The sequence below is a fragment of the Mytilus edulis genome, chromosome 9 (assembly GCF_963676685.1).
Source record: "Mytilus edulis chromosome 9, xbMytEdul2.2, whole genome shotgun sequence".
NCBI lineage: Eukaryota > Metazoa > Mollusca > Bivalvia > Mytilida > Mytilidae > Mytilus > Mytilus edulis.
Window position 1 is genome coordinate 36,601,006 of NC_092352.1, and position 23,967 is coordinate 36,624,972.

The 23,967-nt window shown below is 32.3% G+C and overlaps 1 protein-coding gene across 2 annotated transcripts in view; it reads left to right on the forward strand.

The window, feature by feature from the left end:
• LOC139488261 (four-domain proteases inhibitor-like) overlaps nucleotides 1-23,967 on the forward strand; it is a 31,786-nt gene that overhangs the window by 1,299 nt on the left and 6,520 nt on the right. Inside the window, exons 2-7 of one of the 2 annotated variants that reach the window (XM_071273764.1) lie at nucleotides 6,300-6,383; nucleotides 6,552-6,731; nucleotides 8,013-8,174; nucleotides 9,652-9,779; nucleotides 16,480-16,645; nucleotides 17,220-17,347. The exons of the other annotated variant lie outside the window; for it this stretch is intronic. Coding sequence (XP_071129865.1) covers nucleotides 6,300-6,383; nucleotides 6,552-6,731; nucleotides 8,013-8,174; nucleotides 9,652-9,779; nucleotides 16,480-16,645; nucleotides 17,220-17,278 — 779 coding nt within the window. The 3' untranslated portion in view covers nucleotides 17,279-17,347. Of the gene's footprint in view, nucleotides 1-6,299; nucleotides 6,384-6,551; nucleotides 6,732-8,012; nucleotides 8,175-9,651; nucleotides 9,780-16,479; nucleotides 16,646-17,219; nucleotides 17,348-23,967 lie in introns of those variants that run through there. 2 annotated transcript variants of the gene reach the window in all.

The following is a 23,967-nucleotide window of genomic DNA, read 5'->3' on the forward strand; positions in this document are numbered from 1 at the left end:
CAAAACATGAGCAATGGAATATAAAATATACGGAACAAAACACATGAACAATAACAATGTAGGCAATGGATACTGAAAATTGATAAAAATGGTTTCAAAAAGTGTTAAATTAAAGTAAAATTGATTTTATCCGAGAATGGTCGCATATATCATGTGGATTCTGTTTAATTGTCATGAATGACACCAATTTGTCATCTACATTGGTAACCAGTATATAAATCAGAGATTAACGTCGTAATGTAACTAAACATCAGTATATTGGGATGCCTAAATATAAAGAATAGAGAAAGAATAATGGGTAAGATAAATAAAATGTAGAGAAAAGTAACATAACCATTTAAAGAATACAGAAATAAACAACACCCCCCCCCCCCCACCCCAACACCCCCCCACCCCCAATCCGTACCCTCATGGTATACACGAGAATCTGGATGGAGATACAGAATACAAAATAAAAGATAAGGACAGTAGAGAGTGATGCATTGCTAAAAAAGAGAAGAAAACAAATTGTTTAAGAATAAAGACATGAAACCCCCCTGGGTGTTGAAACAGTAACGGATTGCGATGTACTCATATTGGTGACAAATGCTTGACGTTTACATGTGGACACCTGCAGTTCTTCTCTGCACATATGTAGAAAAGGAACTTAACGGAATAAAATGAATTAAATTTAAATACAACCAAATGTAGCTGCATTCGCTCCTTTCCATTTACTTCTTTAGAATGATTTGTAAACAACAGATGATTAAGTAATACAAGAAAAAAAAACAATTGGATGATGCTGAGGAATTAGGATTAAGGTGGTACCGAACACTTTCACTAAAATCAATGTGGTTCGTTTAATTTGGATAAAATTTTGACAAAGTATTTAATTTGAACCTTTAACAGAAATATAAAAATTTCAAAAAATTTGAACCAACCGTTTTGTCAGAAAAATTAACTGGTTATATAGCAGTTTGACGAACACCAATTTTGATCTTCGAGAAGCTTATTATTCCCTTTACTTGTAACATAACGTAATTAAAACGTATCACTGACTTTACAGAGTTATCTCCCTGTAGTGTTGGGTACCACCTAAACGTCCAGTGACAAATGTCATGTGCATATGAAAACGACAACACGTTATATATGTACCCTGCGTAGTATTAGAAAGACACGTTCCATCGGATTTGAGAACATGCTACAGACACAAAAATTAAGGCTGATTGAAATCGTTAATAATAAATTCATGCATATTCCAGCGACCAACCCAGATCACGCTATATTGAAGTGACACACTCTTGAGTAAAATGCAAAGAAAGTCAAAATAAAAATGCTTTTACTGGAAGGATAGTGTTGCATCGTATTATTATTTTTTGTCGAGCCTTCGACTTTAGTCGAAAAAGCGAGACTAAGCGATCCTACATTCAGTCGTCGTCGGTGTGGCGGCGTCCACAAATATTCACTCTGTGGTTAAAGTTTTTGAAATTTTAATACCTTTCTTGAACTATACTGGATTTCTAACAACCTTGGACAGAAGCTTGTTTATGATCATATTAAGATAGTATCCAGAAGTAAATTTTGTAAAAATAAAATTCCATTTTTTCCGTATTTTACTTATAAATCATGGACTTAGTTTGTTCTGCGGGGAAACATTACATTCACTCTGTGGTTAAAGTTTTTAAAGTTTTAATAACTTTTCTTAAACTATCCTTAGTTTGTACCAAACATGGACAGAAGTTTGTTTATGATCATAAGATAGTATCGAGAAGTAAATTTTGTAATTAAATAAATCCATTTTTTCCCGTATTTTACTTTTGAATGGACTTAGTTTTTCTGCGGGGAAACATTACATTCACTCTGTGGTTAAAGTTTTTAAAAATTTAATAACTTTCTTAAACTATCCTGGGTTTGTACCAAACTTGGACAGAAGCTTATTTATGATCATAAGATAGTATCCAGAAGTAAATATTGTAAAAAGATAACTCCATTTATTCTGTATTTTACTTTTAAATGGACTTAGATTTTCTTCCAGTTAACATTACATACAGTCTGCAGTTAAAGTTTTCAAAACATTTATTAGATTCATTCACTATCCTAAATTTTTACTAAACTGGGACAGAAGCTTCTTACAATCATAAGATAGTATCAAGAGGAATATTTTTATTGATTTTTTTCCTCATTTTTGTTGAGCCTGCGATTTACAGCAAAAGTAGGCGAGACACTGGGTTCCGCGGAACCCTTACAATATTTTTTTGTACTCAAGAACATCTCATTTTTAACATTTTCAATGGGAAAATATAAAGGTAGCACAACTATTTTCGTGGCTAAATAACTCTTAACTGACACAATTTCAATTGTCCAACCCATTAACAGACTTTATTCACATAATTTTCACTAAAACGTGGTATTACTCACGTTTAATTACAATTATGAAATATTTACTAATGTCAATTTATATTTAAGAACCAAAGTAGTATTTTGTGTCTTTTAAATGATATCTAAAATTGTTTGTTTCGCCTTTTATTAAAAAATTGCTATGCGTGTAATCATAAATACTACATACTTGCGCGACGCCTTTTACTTTTACTGAAAACTGCGCAGACTATAAAATATTTTTAAAGGTGGAAAATGTTCTTTGATAGATATCATTTTGTCAGACACTTTTCTTTTTTTGATTTAATTCTTATAATATGCCAAAAATCTGTATATTTGATCGAGTTTAACATTAAATTGTTCGTTTTACTCTTAACAGACGTATAGCCAACCCGATTAACAGACCCACTGCCGATATAGCCGCATACTCAATATAGATTAACCGACCAATCTCTCGGTTAGCCGAGTGTCGGCCGTGATCATGTAACTATAATCAATATGCCTCATATTCCTGTTTAGTAATTCATATATATATATATATATATATATATATATACCCAACAACGTTAGATCTGTTCTTCCCTCGCCGGGATTCGAACCCATGCTACTGAGATATCGTGACACCAAATATATATATATATATCCCCGGCGCCGGGGAGGAAGTTACGAATCAAATCTACTTTAACATCGTTAGGTTGATTTTCTAGGCACTTTATACATATTCTAAGGCCTGGTATTTCTTAAACATAAGAAATCCGATGGACAAGGTATAATTTGCAGTTGTCACTACACACAGGCAGACATATACATAGAGATTAATACATGGCCTTTTCCATATCAGCCTGAGTATCATCCCGAGACCCCCATATCAGCCCGAGACGGAGTCGAGGTGCTGATATGGGTCGAGGGATGATACCCAGGCTGATATGGAAAAGGCCATGTATTAATCGCTTTATCATATACTTCCGACAATAGTTTTATGTAAGGCAAATGAATAAATGCAATAACTAAAACAGTCAAAAACTTTATAAAGAAGTTAAATTATGAATGAAATATACTATAATTGTTCAACAACAGCAGCACTACCTCCTTATATAATAATAGTAACATTTCCTATAGAGGCATTTTGAAACATTGAAATTTTGGAAGAGTTTTATGATCATTACTCCTCGGAGTCTCCATGTTTGTTGTACTTTAAAATGATTCATAATTGTCATTGGCATTTTTTAGCAAGTACTAAACTACCCACAAAAGTTCCCGTAAATTTTGACGTCGTCATAAAAAATATCTGACGTCACAATGGAAAAGTAAACAACCGATACCGGAAACACCGGAAGTAACTTGCACGAGAGGCACTGATATGGGTTTTGTGCACGAGATGCACCTGATATGGGTTATCAGCCCGGGTGGGAAGATATGGCTTGTGCACTTCCGCTCATTACACATATGCAAAAGCTATCATATCAATGCTAAGTACATTGTATATGATAAATATATTTATTTACAGTGATTGTATGCTTCTAAAAATAGATTAGCATCCTGCAATTATACTGAAGAGATGAGTAGATGATCATTTCTGTACACTAAAAATAAATACTTCGTGTATTGTATCAGAGATCCTTGTTTAATTCCTACAAGAAGGTAACACCTCCCGAAACGAAAGCTTATTTTTATAAGCTAGAGTTAGAGGAGGGATAAGGTCTCTGCGCAATGCTAGGCGGTGTTGTCGTAGAAGTTAGAAAATAAAGTACAGGTTCCAGCCCCGGCGCCGGAGAGGAAGTTACGAATCAAATCTACTCTAACATCGTTAGGTTGATTTTCTAGGCACTTTATACATATTCTAAGGCCTGGTATTTCTTAAAGATAAGAAATCCGATGGACAAGGTATAATTTGCAGTTGTCACTACACACAGGCAGACATATACATATATTTATTTACAGTGATTGTATGCTTCTGAAAATAGATTAGCATCCTGCAATTATACTGAAGAGATGAGTAGATGATCATTTCTGTACACTAAAAATAAATACTTCGTGTATTGTATCAGAGATCCTTGTTTAATTCCTACAAGAAGGTAACACCTCCCGAAACGAAAGCTTATTTTTATAAGCTACAGTTAGAGGAGGGGATAAGGTCTCTGCGCAATGCTAGGCGGTGTTGTCGTAGAAGTTAGAAAATAAAGTACAGGTTCCAGCCCCGGCGCCGGGGAGGAAGTTACGAATCAAATCTTTCTAGGCACTTTATATATATATATATATATCTTTAAACTGACGTTAAGTCGACAGGTAAAAGAGTCTAATAATTTGCTTACTTTTGAAACTTTATATAATTGGCATTTATTTAGCAGTGCAATACTCAGAATTTTATACTTATACGTGTTTTTGTTTTTTAAAAATGACGTCACCGGCAAGGACCCTAGTTTAATTTTCAAAATTGTCTGGTGATATGATGTACTTCAGTCTTGTTACGATATTTGAGATCTTGAGCCTTTTAAAACACCGTAGACACATCGGAATGACACAGGACCCAAGAAAAGCTATGGTATCATGTGGAAGTAAATGTCACCCTACGTATACATGCAAGGATACAATAAGCGATAAAAACTAACTTTGGGTCAATATTTAATGCTATTTGAATGTAAATAATACAATTGTATGTAGCAATCATTGTTTTTTATAAAGTTTTTTAATGCATATAATTGAGAGAAAAAAACTATATGGTCCAAATACTCATATGGTCTGGCCCGTTAATAACCAAACGAATATATACTCATATGGTCCCACCATACGCCTACGGTCGGACCATATGAGTAAACGCATATGGTCATGACCATACGCGTATGGTCCAAATACTCATATGGTCCGGAACATATACACATTGTATATAGAAACCATTATTTAGAAGATCTACCACTTTTACGCTATAAATAAATAGCTGAAAAATACCATTGGAGGGTCATTTAAAACCTTTTAAGTTAGAGAAAACTGATAACACCATGTCCATAACAAGCAGTGACAAGACAAGCAACAGTACACAAAACACTACACAAAATAAAGTATTGACCAGATCATCAGAACGTCACCGAAAACAAGGGGCGAACTCCAGAAAGGTGTGTCCCAGTTTAACTGCAGCCCTCGTCATCACGTTTGACCGTGGCAAGTTAACATCAGGTAATAAGCATTCGGTGTCTCAAAATCGAGGTCTAGATTGTGGATACGAAAAACACATATCCGTAGTATTCAACGCGATCACGGTAACTCCATAAAACTGAAGATTGATTTACTTTAGAATTAAAATGTCTTTATATAATAATTCAATGGCTTCCTTATAAGAAGCAAAACCACAAATAAATCATGGACGTCAAGTTGGTTACTTATTCCCTATTCCCTATTCGTTACTTATTCCCTATTACATATTCGTTACTTATTCACTATTCCCTATTCGTTACTTATTCCCTATTACATATTCGTTACTTATTCACTATTCCCTATTCGTTACCTATTCGTTACTTAAATCGACATACTAAATGTAAGCTCTAGAATATTGTGCAAACTCCATATACAGGTGATACTGTTGTTACTAAACGAATGTTCAAAATTGAAAAATGGAAATAATTTCTTTTGTCGTAAAGAATAGTTCTCAACCGATTTTCATTGCCAATTCCTAGATGTCAACATATGAGCAGACTTAACTTTATCTATGGTAGATGCGATCAACTTGGTCTCCAATTACAAATATTTGATAATTCACGGAGAGGAAATCCTCTGTACTAGAAGTCAAATAATAATGATAGCTCTAGTATAAAGTCTGACTCGTAGAATAAATTAACAGTTCAATTTTAAGAGGGAGTTCCGCTATGATTGTTCTTCAAGTTTCTTACCATATATCGATGATCAACTTATCAATACTAAATACTCTTCACTAGCAATTGTTGCTTTTTCAGATGTTGCTTTAGGACAAACCAACTGCCACAGAACTTGTACTTCCCAGTACGCAACCGTGTGTGGATCAGATGGCAAAACATATAGTAAGTAGAGATATCAATACACAAACAAACAAAAACAAAAACAAAAATTGCACAAACGTCGCTTACTTGTAATGTTTCTATTTTTATTCAAATAATTCGATTATTTCCTAATGTGATCTATTGTTTTAAACAGTTACTCTCTGTTGATTTTTCGATCATTATTTTTAGGGAATCAGTGTTACCTGAATGTTGCTATATGCTACTCAAAGGCAAAGGGAGTCAACCTTCATTATGCACACCGTGGCTCCTGTAGTCACGTTACCCACACACCTCCCATTCATTATAGCTGTAAGGATGTATGTGATGAAGAAGTACAGTTAGCCTGTGGAACTGATGGAACCACCTACCGTAAGTTGTATTCATTTTGAGATGCGAGGGGTTCTAATTTACTTGAAATTTGTTAACGATAAATCATAAATGGAAGTAAGAGGGAGTTAACTATAAAGTAAAAACACTCATTTTAGATAGTTGATAATTATCAAAAGTACCAGACTTATAATTTAAAACGCCAGACGCGTGTTTCGTCTACAAATGACTCATCAGTGACGCTCAGTTCAAAATTGTTATAAAGCAAAACAGGTTCAAAGTTAAAGAGCTTTGATGACCCAAAATTTAAAAAAATGTGTCAAATGTGGTTAAGGTCATCTATGCCTGGGATAAAAAGAAATCCTTAGTTTTTCGAAAAATCCATATTAATTTTGTGTAAACAGGAATTTATAAACAACATATAATTGATATTTATGCCAACACCGAAGTGCTGACTACTGGGCTGGTGATACCCTCGGGAACAAAACGTCCACACGCAGTGGCATCGACCCAGTGGTGTAAATAGTTATAAAAAGTACCAGGCTTATAATTCAATACACCAGAAGCGCGTTTCGTCTACATAAGACTCATCAGTGACGCTCTGTTCAAAATAGCTATAAAGCCAAACAAGTTCAAAGTTGAAAAGCATTGAGGACCCTTAATTACAAAAAGTGTTAAATACAACTAAGGTTATCTATGTCTTGGTTGAGAAAGTCCTTAGTTTTTGGCAAAAATGAACACTACAATACAAGTGGTAGATATAGATACTCATATGGTCCGGAACATATACACATTGTATATAGAAACCATTATTTAGAAGATCTACCACTTTTACGCTATAAATAAATAGCTGAAAAATACCATTGGAGGGTCATTTAAAACCTTTTAAGTTAGAGAAAACTGATAACACCATGTCCATAACAAGCAGTGACAAGACAAGCAACAGTACACAAAACACTACACAAAATAAAGTATTGACCAGATCATCAGAACGTCACCTTTTCGACTGGTTAATGCTTTTGTTTATTGAAAAAATCTTCTATCTAGTCTGCCCTGCCACGAAAATACATGGATATTAGATACTAGTAATGGGAACAATCTCCTTCCAACTTCAACTTTTAGTTTTAGTTAGGAATAGAATTAAAACTGTGAATAGACTTACAGATTTTCAAGAGTAGTCAATTTCAACAATGAAAACTTGTTTTATTGAATATCAAATCAATTTTTTTGATGGGAAGACAATTTTAACAATGAAGAAATTTAGAAGGGATATATCAATGCAAACATAAAACTTGATATGATTATGTATTTCAACATTTGCAGATAATAGATGTTTCTTAAACTTGGCAAATTGCGACGCAACTAAAACTGGAGATCATGTTGGTTATGCTCACTCTGGTGAATGTTCTGAAACGGACAAAAACTGTCCACACACCTGCGACAATCACATAGATCCCGTGTGTAGTACAGGCAATATCACATTTAGTAAGTAGCGACAAAGTGGACGCCATGTATAAAAAATATACAAAATATCAGTAGATTTAGCCATGGAAAAAGACTACAGATCCAAAGTCGGTAATATGTCAAAGACATATTATATGTTATTCAGGCCTCAGACAGGGTATATACTGTGACATTCCCGGCTTAGAGTTTATATCCCCTGAGCCGAAGGCGAATGGGATATAAGCCCTAAGCCGGGAATGTCACAGTATATACCCTTTCTGAGACCTGAATTACACATATATTACGGATTACCCCTGAATTAATGTTATTTTTTAGTGCAGGTATTTGTTGACAACACATATATATTAAAAAACCCAAACTGATATGTTCGGCATACGTGAAGGATTTTCTAATTTGCTGTAAACATAATTTTATCGTGTATGTAATAATTTATAATAACACTTTTAACATTAAATTTATTAATAAGTATTGAAAGCGTAAATTCATGAGTTTTGTATGAAACATGTATTATTGACTGATTCAGTCAATAATTAGATATATCTTCCTATATCTAATTATTGACTGAAGCACGTTATTATTTTCCCTCTGTGAGCCTCTGACAGTCTGATAGCTTTTGACTACGTCACATAGTAACCAGTGTTATGATGACGTTTTTGAGGTTCCAATTGGGGATAAAAACGTCGTATATACCCCGGCAGTTTCCTGAATATATACTGACATCTCTGTGTTGTTATCCAATCACAAACCTCGACACATTTGTAATCCGTAATACATATATATATTTAAATCATATATTTATTTCGTTTGGGCTTGTATTATATTTTCCCTCCGACTTATATAATCCGTTCATCCTTTTTTGACTCTTTAAAATTCAAAAGTCTATTCTAAATTAAGGTAAATTGTATGGCCTTCCAAATACTTTTCTATCCTAACATCACTGAAGAGACATTAATTGTCAAAATCCGGAGATCGTGTAGAAAAATGAGCACGATTTCGTGTAAAAAAATTAGCACCTCAAGTTGTGGTTTAAAATCTTTGCCGCAAGTTTATTGTTTTCTACTTGAAATTAAGTTGATAAAGAAATTTTGTTACACCTTGTGATCAATTTATTTGACAATCGTCAATGTCAGTCATTAGGGTTTAAGAACATCAGTTGTTCGACCTGTTAGTCAAATGCGGTGTTTTAAAATATATTTTTTCACTCTTTTGGTCTTTTGGTAAATGTTGTTTGTGCTGTATTTAGACCCCTTTACAACGAAATTTGATACATGCACACGTTATAAAAATTGCGGTTTTTATGCAACGCAATCATAGGTTTGAACGCTGTTTTCAATTTAGATTTGTTTATCATATATAGATGTATATTTTCATTGTACATTTATTATAAAACATGTTAAAAAGAAAGAGAAAAAAAGAGAACAGATCTATTGTTATTGCTAAACATAAATAATTTAACATACTTATTTTTTTTTTGTATTGGTATTTATTTTATTTTCAGAGAATCCTTGTTGGCTGACCATGTATGGATGTAAATATGCCCATCTATCTAGTACTTTATCAGATAGATATCATATGGCACATAATGGTTCATGTGATGGGACAGACCCGTATGCATCAACAACAATGGTAAGGATAAACGTAGTTATTATAAAAATGTAGATAAGATACACAACAGAAAAGTAGCATATAATTTTTTCATGCATTCTTGGAGTTTAATATCCGAATACAATTTGCTATATTTAAGATAACATTGGATATTTTGATTTCAATCACCAGAGAACACGATGATCGTTGTAGTTTTATTAAGATTTTCATTTGATTGTTAAGTTCAGTTATCTAAATAGAAAACCTCAAAGTCTTCTCTTTTCAGAAGTCTCTGTGATATATATGATCTTGTGAATATCGTTTCAAAAAGAGACTTCTATATGTTTTAAAGAGACTACTCGTCTTTTCAAAAAGAAGTTTGATTTAAACACTATCAAGTCAATAGGACATTTCAGATGGTGAAAAAATCCTTATATGATTTAACTAATACGAACTAACAAAAATCAATATTAAAACTGCAATTATGCTTCGGAATATACTATTGAGGTAGAGAGGTCAACAATGTCATTGCTAATTTAATAAATTGACAATGAAGATGTCTTTTTATGGTATTATTAGGTCTTTCCACTTTTCTGTGGAAAGACCTATTGTTTTTCTTCTGATTATTTTTTTTTTTTTTTTCTTCCGCCTAATTTTGTTCTTGCGATAAACATTTGTTTCGCAATATGTCGCTTAGATATTTTGTATATGATATCGAACAGTTTATGCGCTTTTGAAATTTACCCTGCGTAAACAAATACTTTTCTTTGTAGGAGTTATCTCCCCAAACACTGTTTTCCTTGTTAGCGCATCTCCTTCGCAACCGTAAAAGATTATGACAAATTTATTTTACAAAATTGCTCGTTATATCCTTCGCATGATTTGTCCTATTTTGACCGAAGCGATATGACCGCTCCATATGAGAGTTATTTCCCCTTATGCATCTGATATAAGTGATATGAATTTCTATCTTATAAACCATAAGTGATAGAGACCTAGGATCTTTTGATTTGAGGTCCTTGGTCCCAAAAAATGAAAATTAGGTCAAGGTCAAAGGTCAAGGTCATATTTTAATATTTGAATTTGGCTTATTTTCACTTATATCCAAAGACTGTATAAGATATCAACAAATTATTTTTACTAAATTGTTAGTTGCGACATGTCGTAAGATGTAAATTTTGATTGCAAGCGTACGTTGAATGTGAAAGGGAGTTTTCTCCCCTCTTGTATTAAAAAATACGCGTTTGGTGATATAACTCATTAACTAAATATAATTAAGACCTATGGTCTTTTGATTTGAGGTCCTTGGTTTATGACCTTGAAATTGATCTCAAGGTCATAGCTTAATTTGACGTTCTATATTTTGACCTTTGCTTTTATTCTATATGTATACATGATAAAGATATACAACTTTTAGAAAAAGGTATCAAGCCATTTAACCTTGAAAAAAAACAACCGGAAGTGACCTTTTGTAAACCGGAAGTAGCTATTTTTTGTACTTTATGAAGATAAAAGTATATAGAACCAGATATTTTTGGAATCGGTTTCAAGTAAATATTTAAATATAATCGGAAGTAACATTTTTCAAACCGGAAGTAACAAATTATCTCCCTTATTTAAAAAAAAATGTATGGAAACAATATATTTTTGGAATCAGCTTACTAGGAGCTATCATTTGACAATTGAAATGACATTTTAAACTTAGTTTCACAACTTTTCATATCAAAAAGGATGGAAAGACCTTCAATTGTTCTCTGAATTTTTTTTTTTTTTTCTTCCACCTAATTTTGTTCTTGCGATAAACATTTGTTTTGCAATATGTCGCTTAGAAATTTGGTATATGATATCGAACAATTGATGCGCTTTTGAAATTTACCCTGCGTAACTGAAAACTTTTCTTTGTAGGAGTAATCTCCCCAAACACTGTTTTCCTTGTGAGCGCAACTCCTTCGCAAACGTAAAATATTATGACAAATTTATTTTACAAAATTGCTCGTTATATCCTTTGCATGATTTGTCCTATTTTGACCGAAGTGATATGAATGCTCCATACAAGAGTTATTTCCCTTATTCATTTGATATAAGTGAATTGCATTTCTAACTGGTAAACCATAATTGATAGAGACCTAGGATCTTTTGATTTGAGGTCCTTGGTCCAAAAAAATGAAAATTAGGTCAAGGTCAAAGGTCAAGGTCATATTCTAATTTTGAATATGGCTCATTTCCACTCATTTCCAAAAAACGTTTAAGATATCGACAAATTATTTTTTCTAAATCGTTTGTTGTGACATGTCGTAACACGTAAATTTTGATTGCAAGGGTACGTTGAATGTGAAAGGGAGTTTTCTCCCCTTTGGTATTTAAAAATACGCGTATGGTAATATAACTCATTAACTAAACATAATTAAGACCTATGGTCTTTTGATTTGAGGTTCTTGGTTAATGACCTTGAAATTGATCACAAGGTCATAGCTTAATTTGACGTTCTAGATTTTGACCTTTGCTTTTACCCCCATCTGTATACATAATAAAGTCATGAGACTTTTTGACAAACGGTATCAAACCATTTAAACTTAAAAAAACAACCGGAAGTGACCTTGTGTAAACCGGAAGTAGCTATTTATTGTACTTTATTACATAAAAGTATAAAAAACAAGATATTTTTGGAATCAGTGTCAAGTAAATAGTCAAATATTATCGGAAATAGAGTTTTTCAAACCGGAAGTAAGAAATTATCTCCCTTATCTAAAAAAATATTGTTTAGAAACCATATATTTTTTGGAATCAGCGTACAATAAGCTATCATTTGACGATTGAAATGACATTTTAAACCTATTTTTACACCTTTCATATTAAAATACATTGTTTTGGTGGAAAGACCTTCAATTGTTCTCTGAACAATTGGTTTTTAATTATTATTGTATTACTATCTAATTCGAGTTTACCTTATTGTACCCAGTATTTCAATTTATTTGTATGTATAAGAAGATAAGCATAAAACATAACAAGTGATTTTCCACTAATTAGGTCTTTCCACTTTTCTGTGGAAAGACCTATTGTTTTTCTTCTGATTATTTTTTTTTTTCTTCCGCCTAATTTTGTTCTTGCGATAAACATTTGTTTCGCAATATGTCGCTTAGATATTTTGTATATGATATCGAACAGTTTATGCGCTTTTGAAATTTACCCTGCGTAAACGAATACTTTTCTTTGTAGGAGTTATCTCCCCAAACACTGTTTTCCTTGTTAGCACATCTCCTTCGCAACTGTAAAAGATTATGACAAATTTATTTTACAAAATTGCTCGTTATATCCTTGGCATGATTTGTCCTATTTTGACCGAAGCGATATGACCGCTCCATATGAGAGTTATTTCCCCTTATGCATCTGATATAAGTGATATGAATTTCTATCTTATAAATCATAAGTAATAGAGACCTAGGATCTTTTGATTTGAGGTCCTTGGTCCCAAAAAATGAAAATTAGGTCAAGGTCAAAGGTCAAGGTCATATTCTATTATTTGAATTTGGCTTATTTTCTCTTATATCCAAAGACTGTATAAGATATCAACAAATTATTTTTACTAAATTGTTAGTTGCGACATGTCGTAAGATGTTAATTTTGATTGCAAGCGTACGTTGAATGTAAAAGGGAGTTTTCTCCCCTCTTGTTTTTAAAAATACGCGTTTGGTGATATAACTCATTAACTAAATATAATAAAGACCCATGGTCTTTTGATTTGAGGTCCTTGGTTTATGAACTTGAAATTGATCTCAAGGTCATAGCTTAATTTGACGTTCTAGATTTTGACCTTTGCTTTTATTCTATATGTATACATGATAAAGATATACAACTTTAAGAAAAAGGTATCAAACCATTTAACCTTGAAAAAAAAAAAACGGAAGTGACCTTTTGTAAACCGGAAGTAGCTATTTTTTTGTACTTTATTAATATAAAAGTATATAGAACCAGATATTTTTGGAATTAGTGTCAATTAAATATTCAAATATAATCGGAAGTAACATTTTTCAAACCGGAAGTAACAAATTATCTCCCTTATTTAAAAAAAATGTATGAAAACAATATATTTTTGGAATCAGCTTACTAGGAGCTATCATTTGACGATTGAAATGACATTTTAAACTTAGTTTCACAACTTTTCATATCAAAATACATTGTTTTGATGGAAAGACCTTCAATTGTTCTCTGAACAATTGGTTTTTAATTGTAATTGAAGTTGATATCCTTTTTTAACATCTGAGCTAAGCAATAATATTTAAGATCGTTATTCCCCTCCCCACAAACAAAGCCCCACGTTTTTAGTGAATTTAGGGTTTTGCTTCTTGAACAAAATAAATTTGAGTGTACATCATATGTAATTACTTGTCAATCAGACAGAATTTACATTTCCAATTGGATTGCATTCAATGTGTACAAAAGGTAAGCTCCGCCTTAAATGTTGATGGTTTAGTCTCGTGGTATGGTCGTAGTGAGAACGTGATGAGCTTAGAAAGATTTTGATAAACGTAGTGAGGTCGAAGAATAAGCGCAATGAGAACGTGGCATAATCGTAGCGGGATCATTGTAGCAGCGTAATAAGGACGTAGTAGCAATGTGAAAGCAACGAAAATGTATGCCGCTCATACCGCGACCCCACCACGATCTGAATTTATTTTAGATCGCAGTGAGCGTGGTGCGATCGTGGTCTAGTGGGACTGGGGTTTTGAGTAGACGTCATTAATCATTTCTCACGGTAATTATCCCCTACAGAGTCCACCACCTACTTAGAAATGATACCGTTCATGATACAATAACTCAACTATAAAATCAAATAAACGGTATCGATTTAATATTTAGTATGAAAAATGTACATTATCAAATGTGATTGAAAAAATAATCGAAAAAATCATTGATACACGTACTGTTGTGCTTAGTACAAGTTCATTTAAACTGTGTTCAGCATCATTTCTAACCCGACAAGGCGAGAAATCACAGACAATAAGATAAATATTGGTAACAGTATTCCATTCTGAAAGAAATTTTTTGTCTTAGATTTATGTCTTTTTATTAGTTGTTATTGGCTTGGAATGTACTCGCAGATCAGTTCTATCTTTGATGTTTTGTTTAACATGATTACTTTGCTCTGTGTCGATCTGATCAGTCAAGTCCATTTCAACAATTTATTTATAGTTTGTTGTGCGGTGACCTGTATGCCCAGATTGAGGACATTAAGACAAGGGACTGGTTGGGAGCCCGCAAACATTTTAACCACGTCATATCCTGTCTGACATTGTATAAAGTCTACAGTGTGTGATGCACTAGCTGTCGTTTTTTTCTGTATATCATATTCATTTTTTGCTTTTTGTACTGAACATAAGTCAGGCTGTACGTTTTTTTATTTGAATTGCTTTATCTTTAGTTTTGTCGGAGTCTTTAATTACTTGCTAAGGGATATGAGCTCTGTTAGTTGTTGTAGTTAGTTATCAAAGGTACCAGGATTATAATTTAGTACGCCAGACGCGCGTTTCGTCTACATAAGACTCACCAGTGACGCTACGGTGACCTAATATTTACGTCATTTGGTCTAGGGTTGATACAAAATGTAGTTGTCTCATTAGAAATCATACTGTATTTACTAATTGTATATTACTATGTGCTTTCTTAGGTCATAATCGACTTCCGAATACACCAACTTTTACAGAAATTTACTATGATTGAAATTCATTAATTTATTACTCTAGTGATCTCTTTATACGTGTTTTAATTATGATAATTATAATGATACTATCTGAGCTTTACTGTAGACGACTTATTTTTCTCGAGCGGTGTATTTTTGCGAGTAGAAGATCATCCTTAATATCTAAAACTTAGATCTACTCGTCTGGGAACAAAATAACAACATAAGAAAATAACGACACTATATTGACTTAAAAAATAGGATAGAATAGGTTTAACACGAAAAAAATTATCAGCCAAAATATTGTTAAACAGTATTTTAATAGTTGTACATAATGTCTGTTTATTTTGGTCGTAATATCTCTATCATTCACGACAGGAATCTCATAATTGAACTATGTCCAACATAAATTAAACCATGACACTAATGAACCAAACCATGACACCGAATTTTCTGTAACCTTAAATTGTGTGCAAATGTAGATTTTTTTTCGGAATAATTGACGGCAGATTCATACCATATCGAAATATGAAATGTAACAGACAGTAAAGAAATAATTGTATTAATGCATTAGAAACGAACAACAACTTATAAATATTGACATACACAAGCATTATTCTGTGTCAAATTATAACTATATGATGAAAACTTTAACGTACTTTCATATTAGCAATATACAAAGATACTTACCAGCTTGAATTTTTATTCAGAGGTTCCTTTAGCGAAAAATCTGAATGTTTATATTGTGTCATTGATTGTCAATAAAACACAACCATGTCTAACTTAACCAAACTATGACAAAATCACTGTACTATACGCCCCTCGATATGACGACCTTACTACGCGTCTTAAAGGTACGTAATTGTTGACCGTAAACGACTGAATTGTAGAAGTAGACGCAGACATCATATTTTATTATTGTTCTATTAAAAGCATATCATTACTAATCAGAAATGTTCTTTCGAGCAAATTGCAGTAAAGACGTTGCCTTTATTGGTGTAAACGCACTGTAGCTGTTTTCCATGATGTAGTAAAGTTACAATGATTTACTATCACATCTTGTAGCTCGACTGTAGTTCATATATGACCCATGGGTCCATAGCAGGAGAAGGAAGCACTGGGCATTTATGGACCTGTCCAAGAGAACACGAGTATCTATGCGGTGCTGACCACCATACATATCCTGGACCATGCTATTACTGCAGACGTATGGACTATAGCAAAAAACTCGGTAAGTAAAACTCGAGTTGCGAAACAAGAAAATCAAATACAATCTTATTCAAACAAGACTCAACTGAAAAACGATAGTGTGTAAAATACTTATTTGATAAACCACAACAGCAATAACAATATCAATAGAGACGAAAGATATCTTCATATTAAGTACTGAGTTTTACAAATGAAAATAGAAAAGGGAAAACACAAACCTATGTTCAACTTTTGCCCTCATGTTGTCAGTCAACTTAGGGTTTCACATATGAAAATTTCCTCGAGGGAAAAATGAAAATTACTCTTGAAATAAAATAATGTCAAAGACGAAAAGGGTCTGAATATGGCCATCTATATCAGTGTAACTTAAAATCTTCGAATAAAAAAATATGGGTGTACATGATTTGAGATCAATAGATAGTATACCAGTAGATAGAATAGTAATTTCGAGAGAGAAAAAAATAGTAATTTCGAGAGAGAAAAAATAGTTATGATTTCTGACTGTATTCAAATCTAGTAATTTACAAAGTATTTATTTTGATGGATGATATTTTTTTCAGTTATTGTAAATCTTATAAAATGTGTCTTTTTTTCAGATGAGAATAACATGGTGCACTTAATCTCCAATTCTGTCTGCAAGTCATTCGTTGGTTAAACTTGCATTTGATGAAATAAATAAAAACTGATGGTGATAATGACCATTACATCTTATGTTTTCTATAAACTATGTCTTTTGTCTTTATATATGTAACACAAAGCCACAGGCTCTCCTTAACTATATGTCATTCACTGGTATAAAAATAAATTATTCAACATAGTTTGCATTGGAGTTTCTTATGTGGCAAGTACTGGAATATCTGGTTTCATAACTGTAGCAGTTCGCTAGGAGGATTCTTTTTTTCAAAATCAACATTAGCTTTTTGCCATTTTTGGTCACAGATGGTTATAGATGATCTTTCTATATACCTTCCCAACGTTTAATTACAAACTTATACCCAAAATATGACAATATGTGTTTGCTGATTTGCAGAATAACAGACTGTAACAGACTCAGTTGAAGATTAAAGCTGTCCTACACTCCGTATTGGTCGACTAACTGATAATATCAAAGCAATAAAACTATACCCTTACAATGGAAATATATGACATATCTGGTTTCAATTGATTGGTTGTTTCTGTAGAAGTTTTATTACATATTTGTCATATAATCAGAGTGATAATACCCGAGTACTCTATTTGGCTTGCCAAAAAAGAAAAGTAAACCTTTCCCTTAAATTGTCGTCCGTCGGCTGTCGTCTTCTGAAACTAAATGGCACATTTAACCAAAGATGACCACAATCATAATTTGAGTATCTAATTTTGACAATTGTGTTGGAGGACAATACCTGTCAGCCAAGATGGCTAAATAGTCTCAAAATAGAACGTAGAGGTAAAAAGCTAGTTTTGTTTATAATCTTGAAAACCACTATGAATAGACAAACTCTGACAGAAAGCAGAAATGTTAAGAATCTTGAAATCTATATGCTGGTGTGGGTGTTTTCCTCACCACTGTCAGACGACCTTTTATAGGGTTATAGTCCTTAAATGTCAAAATTTATCATTTCTTTTTAACTTTTGCTTTTATTTTGATACCTATAATATAGAGACAGAGAAATTAAAATTATTAGCAAGACATGATCTACCGATAAGTCAAATGACTGAAATTATCATGAATCAGACCACTATATGGAATAACTTAATTTTTTAATAACGACTTTTAGCAATTTCTAGCTTAAATGATCAACAAATCGTGATTTACACTCAATTTTCGAAGACCAAAAAAGTATGTTGACTCCCTGTTGAAGGTATTACAATTAATTGACGATTTTTTCCTTTCTTTTATTTTTGAACTTTGCATATTATTTTGAAAACTATAATATTTAGATAGAAATATTACATAATAAATTGATCATGACGACAAGTGAGAAACTGTATGGCTATATTATTAAGTATAGTCGGTATTGAATTTATTTTTTATTTAAAGATGCTTTTATAACTTTTTGAAGTCTTGTAAAAAAAATTTGAAAACTGTCAAAGATATACATACATGTAGGTTTAATAAGCAATCATGATCAGCAGGACAAGATCTGCAAATATTTCAACATGACTGAAATTGTCAGTTAACTCTTTAAAGAGTTATTATCCTTTCAATACATAGTGATTTTACTAAAAAAAGGTCTATTGTTGAAGATCCAAATGGGCGACATAGGCTCTTTTAATCCTGTAGTTTCCTATGACCATAACTTGTGACAGTTTCTTTATAAAACAAGACTCATTGAATACCAAGAAAGATACTAGTGTTCATGATCTCAATGAATTATAAATATGAACCGTCACGATTCCAGTATATGCAAAGGTTAAGAGAAAACAGAAAATCAGTCACCATGTTGTGGTCCATTGTTTTCTTGCTTGTGTAGGTAAGTTCACATTCAAAATGATACCCTACCTAGTTTTATGTAGGATTTATACTGTTAAAATATCTTTAGTTTCGTGTTTGTTTGAGTATTTTGTCTTATCCCTCGTCACATTTCAAATGTGTCTATATCTACAAATATCTTTCATTATGAGCATTATTGAGAATACAACCTAGAAAAAAATACAACAAAAACGTGTGTACCATGTGATAAATATTGTTAAAAACATATACAATATGTATCCACCTTATACTATAATGGGTCCAATAGATCTGACGAGCTTGCACTTCCTCGCAATGCTTAAAGTCTTATGAAACGAGTGACTGGTGGAAAATAATGTTTATCCAATTCTTGAACCAATGCATGTTTTTATCATTGTATTCTGCAATTGGGTGTCTTACTGTACGGATACAACCCTACAGATATCGCTATGCTGTAGCTGATACTATACAGATATCGCTTTAAAGCTCCGCCGAATGCCGGACTACGTTTGTGTATTGCTGTTGACGAGTGTTGTATAAACCTGCGTGACCTCAGAATGTGAATTGCAGTCGCATTCTAATGTCGTATTGTAAGATATTATGCGAACTTATGATTACTTTTATACATTCTGTTTGTTTTCAAACATTTCTTTAGAGCTATTAGAATTAAACAGACGAACAGGAGTATTTGCTACGACGAAAATCATCGATTTCAAAATTTGAAAGTGTACATGTGTAACAAAATCAAACATGTCAATTTTAGCATGCATGTTAGGTGAATGTCAAGTTCAGTTCAAAATTCTGAAGCGTAGAACAACTCGTACACTTCTGTTACCAATTGTACAATGTTTTGTTATTTGTTTTTACTGTTGAAATTATTTGTTATGTTAAAAAAGATAATTATTCTCATTGAACGATGTATTATTTATTGTTGACCATTCGAGATTCTTTTTTTGCGAACCCGTCTTCAGCTAACTGTGATTTTAACATTACTACGCGGGCCTCAAGGGATTTTCAATCGAAAATTAATGTAAAAAATGAGTTTTGTTTGTGTCTTTTTAAGCACAAACAATAAACAGAGTTAATTGCAGGATAAAGACAATAACTGTTTAGTGTCTTAAAGTAACAGCTGCGCTACATTTCGCACTACACCTGTTTCTTAGCCTTGTACAAATACAGCTGATATTTAAAGACATTAAACAGTTACTGTCTATGACTTCTGTGCACGATTTAATCATTTTTTACGCAAATATATCGTTTAATCGTCATTTTTTGTCGAGCCTTCGACTTTAGTCGAAAAAGCGAGACTAAGCGATCCTACATTCCGTCGTCGTCGGCGTCGTCGGCGGCGTCAACAAATATTCACTCTGTGGTTAAAGTTTTTGAAATTTTAATAACTTTCTTAAACTATACTGGATTTCTACCAAACTTTGACAGAAGCTTGTTTATGATCATAAGATAGTATCCAGAAGTAAATTTTGTAAAAATAAAATTCCATTTTTTCCGTATTTTACTATAAATGGACTTAGTTTTTTCTGCGGGGAAACAAAACATTCACTCTGTGGTTAAAGTTTTTAGAATTTTAATAACTTTCTCAAACTATCCTGGGTTTGTACCAAACTTGGACAGAAGCTTGTTTATGATCATAAGATAATATCCAGAAGTAAATTTTGTAAAAATAAAATTCCATTTTTTCCGTATTTTACTTATAAATGGACTTAGTTTTTTTTGCGGGGAAACATTACATTCACTCTGTGGTTAAAGTTTTTAGAATTTTAATAACTTTCTTAAACTATCCTGGGTTTGTACCAAACTTGGACAGAAGCTTGTTTATGATCATAAGATAGTATCCAGAAGAAAATTTTGTAAAAATAAAATTCAATTTTTTCCGTATTTTACTTATAAATGGACTTAGTTTTTTCTGCAGGGAACCATTACATTCACTCTGTGGTTAAAGTTTTTAAAATTTAAATAACTTTCTTAAACTATCCTGGGTTTGTACCAAACTTGGAAATAACCTTATTTATGATCATAAGATTGTATCCAGAAGTAAAGTTTGTAAAAAGATTACTCTGTTTTTTTCTGTAATTTACTTTCAAATGGACTTAGATTTTCTTACAATCATAAAATAGTAACAAGAGGAATATTTTTATTGATTTTTTTCCTCATTGTTGTTGAGCCTGTGATTTACAGCAAAAATAGGCGAGACACTGGGTTCCGCAGAACCCTTACAAATTTTTTTTCTCTCTGTCTGTTATGATTTAACAAATATGACACCTCATTTTATTAATGCCGTGTTATGAAGCCGAAGTTTACCGATTGTCACCTTATAGTAAACAATCAACAAAAAGCATATTGGTATTGAGCACGTGTTTAACATGTATAATCAGATAATTGTTTATTTTAATGACAGATCCATGCGTTTTGCGATCACAGGATTTTTACGAGGAGTGTTACGCTAAGGTAACAATGCATACGGAAAATATGTCGGCGAATTGCTTTCTGGAAGCAAGCAATTAAAAGAAGTAAACTTCTTCTAAATGTGGACCAATTAAAGAATTGTCTGCAGAAAAAAAATATATGTACATAGGTTATATAATGAAAACTATCCATTTAGTCATAAAAACATATGCATAATTTTTTTTTAATTTGAGGTTTCATATTACTTTGATTAATAAACTAATGATAATCATTTGTGTAAGGTTCCTTTTCAGCTTCCTTGCCAAAAAATGTTTTGAAATATAAGTTTCGTAATATAGATGAGACACATTATAATAAGTATAATCAGTATACTCAATTTTCACGCTTGGCAATGTATAAAACATAGAACCCATTATTCTGATTACCTACGTGTTCGCCGTTATATATATGAACAGTTGAAAGATGGAGCGGATACCAATAAGTGTATGATATTGTACAAATGACAACGCCATTGCAATACAAACGATAAAAAGACCAGCAAGTCTCAAAAGCTACACAGGAATAAGAAATAAAGTAACACATCAAAATGCAACCATAAACAAGAGGTAAACAGTTTTTCTTATAGTCCCTGACGTTTTGAATATAGCAAGAAAAAAATCAGGTGATTAGCATTTGGTATGTTAAAATCGAGGAAAAGATGTCTAGATTGTTGTTACGACAAGAAAATAATTTGCAAATATGTCAACCTACTCAAGATAGCTTCCATAAAACTGAAAGAGGAGGAATGAATTTTACTAATAAACGCATCGTTCGATTACTTGCTTGTAAGCAGCAACCCTAAATAATTCAAAATTGGAATCGTAATACTTGAAATATCGTATCAACTTGTTATAATATATTCCGTATGACGGTGTGTTGAAATGTCTACGTAGAAAGGAAAGTTAACGATAAAAAATGAACAATATTTTTGGAGTCTTAAAGTTTAGTTATGCGAGAGTACTACGACACGCCATTTAAATACTGAATTAAAATGAATTCTATTTTCACATCTTATAAAGTTAACGGATTTGCATCTATCTTGTTTCCTTAAGTTTAATGGTGCGTAGCTCGTGCATCCAAATCTTCTTTTTCTATCTTGTGTGCCCTGATATGGGTTAGCTCCTCTTTTTTAAAGGAGATATTTTCAATAGAACGTGATATATTTTGAGAATCTTAATAATAAAAGATCTATTACTATAACACTAATACCTTGTCAAAGTTACATTCTTAGGAATGTAAATGATTTAAGGTAGCACAATACAAAGATTTGTTCACTCCCAATCAGACAACTTTAAACTGATGTAATTCCTTTCATCCTTCTTTATATTTAATAAATGAGGTACCAAAAGAAAGAAGAAAGATTAATCTTTCAAATTGTGATAATTTCATTATGACATAATTATTACATAATCAATTGTCATGTAATATATTGCTATATTGTGATGTCCACACTTGAATGAATTTAGCGTCTTTGTTCTTCATAGCATCCCAAAATATTTTATAGATTCTAGTACAACACAGCTTGACCTCCAAAACTGTGTCTCAGATTTCCAAAAACATCGATAGAATAACAAAGATGCTATGAATAACAAAGAAGCTAAATTCATTCAAGTATGGACATCACAATATAGCAACTAATTACATAACAATTAATTATGTAATAATTATGTCATAATGATATTATCACAATTAGAAAGATTAATCATTCTTCTTTCTTTTGGTACCTCATTTTTAAAATTTAAAGAAGGATGAGTGGAATTACGTCAGTTTAAAGATGTCTGATTGGGGATGAAAAATCTTTGTATTGTGCTACCTTAAACGAGATGCAAAAGATACAAAAGGGACATCAAAAGTCGAAAATTAACTGACAACGATATGGCTTTAAAAGACAAAGACTAACAGAACACAAAACACAAAATAGAAAACTTTTAAAAAAACTGAGAAAAACGAGCCCCACCTAAAACGGGGGTGAGGGGGGAGGGGCATGGTTCAGTATTTGCATCAGGTCATATTCAAGTTATACACGACAAGCCAGAATGTTGAATTTGTTAAATTTTAGTCAAAGGGTCTAAAATAGCAAAACTAAAAAACTTTTTACTTAAAAGCTTTTACAAAATATTCAATTTACAATTCATCAATATCAAATACTCATAATACTCTTCACCAACGCTTTATTCCTTTACAGATTTTGCGTTTGGACAGAGCCCACGTAACAGAATCAAAACGTGTACCTCCCACCAGTATGTAGGTCAGCTGTCCAAACATATAGTAAGTAAAATTAAGTAGAAATGCATTACATGAAGAAGAAAAAATCGCTGACTTTTTTCTAACATTTTTATACAAAAACTAATTAAATGATTTGCCAATCCAATCCACTGTTTTGAATCATTACATGTTTTTGAGTTTGAATGTCCCTCTGGAGTCTGTCTTTCGTTCCTCTTATGATGTTT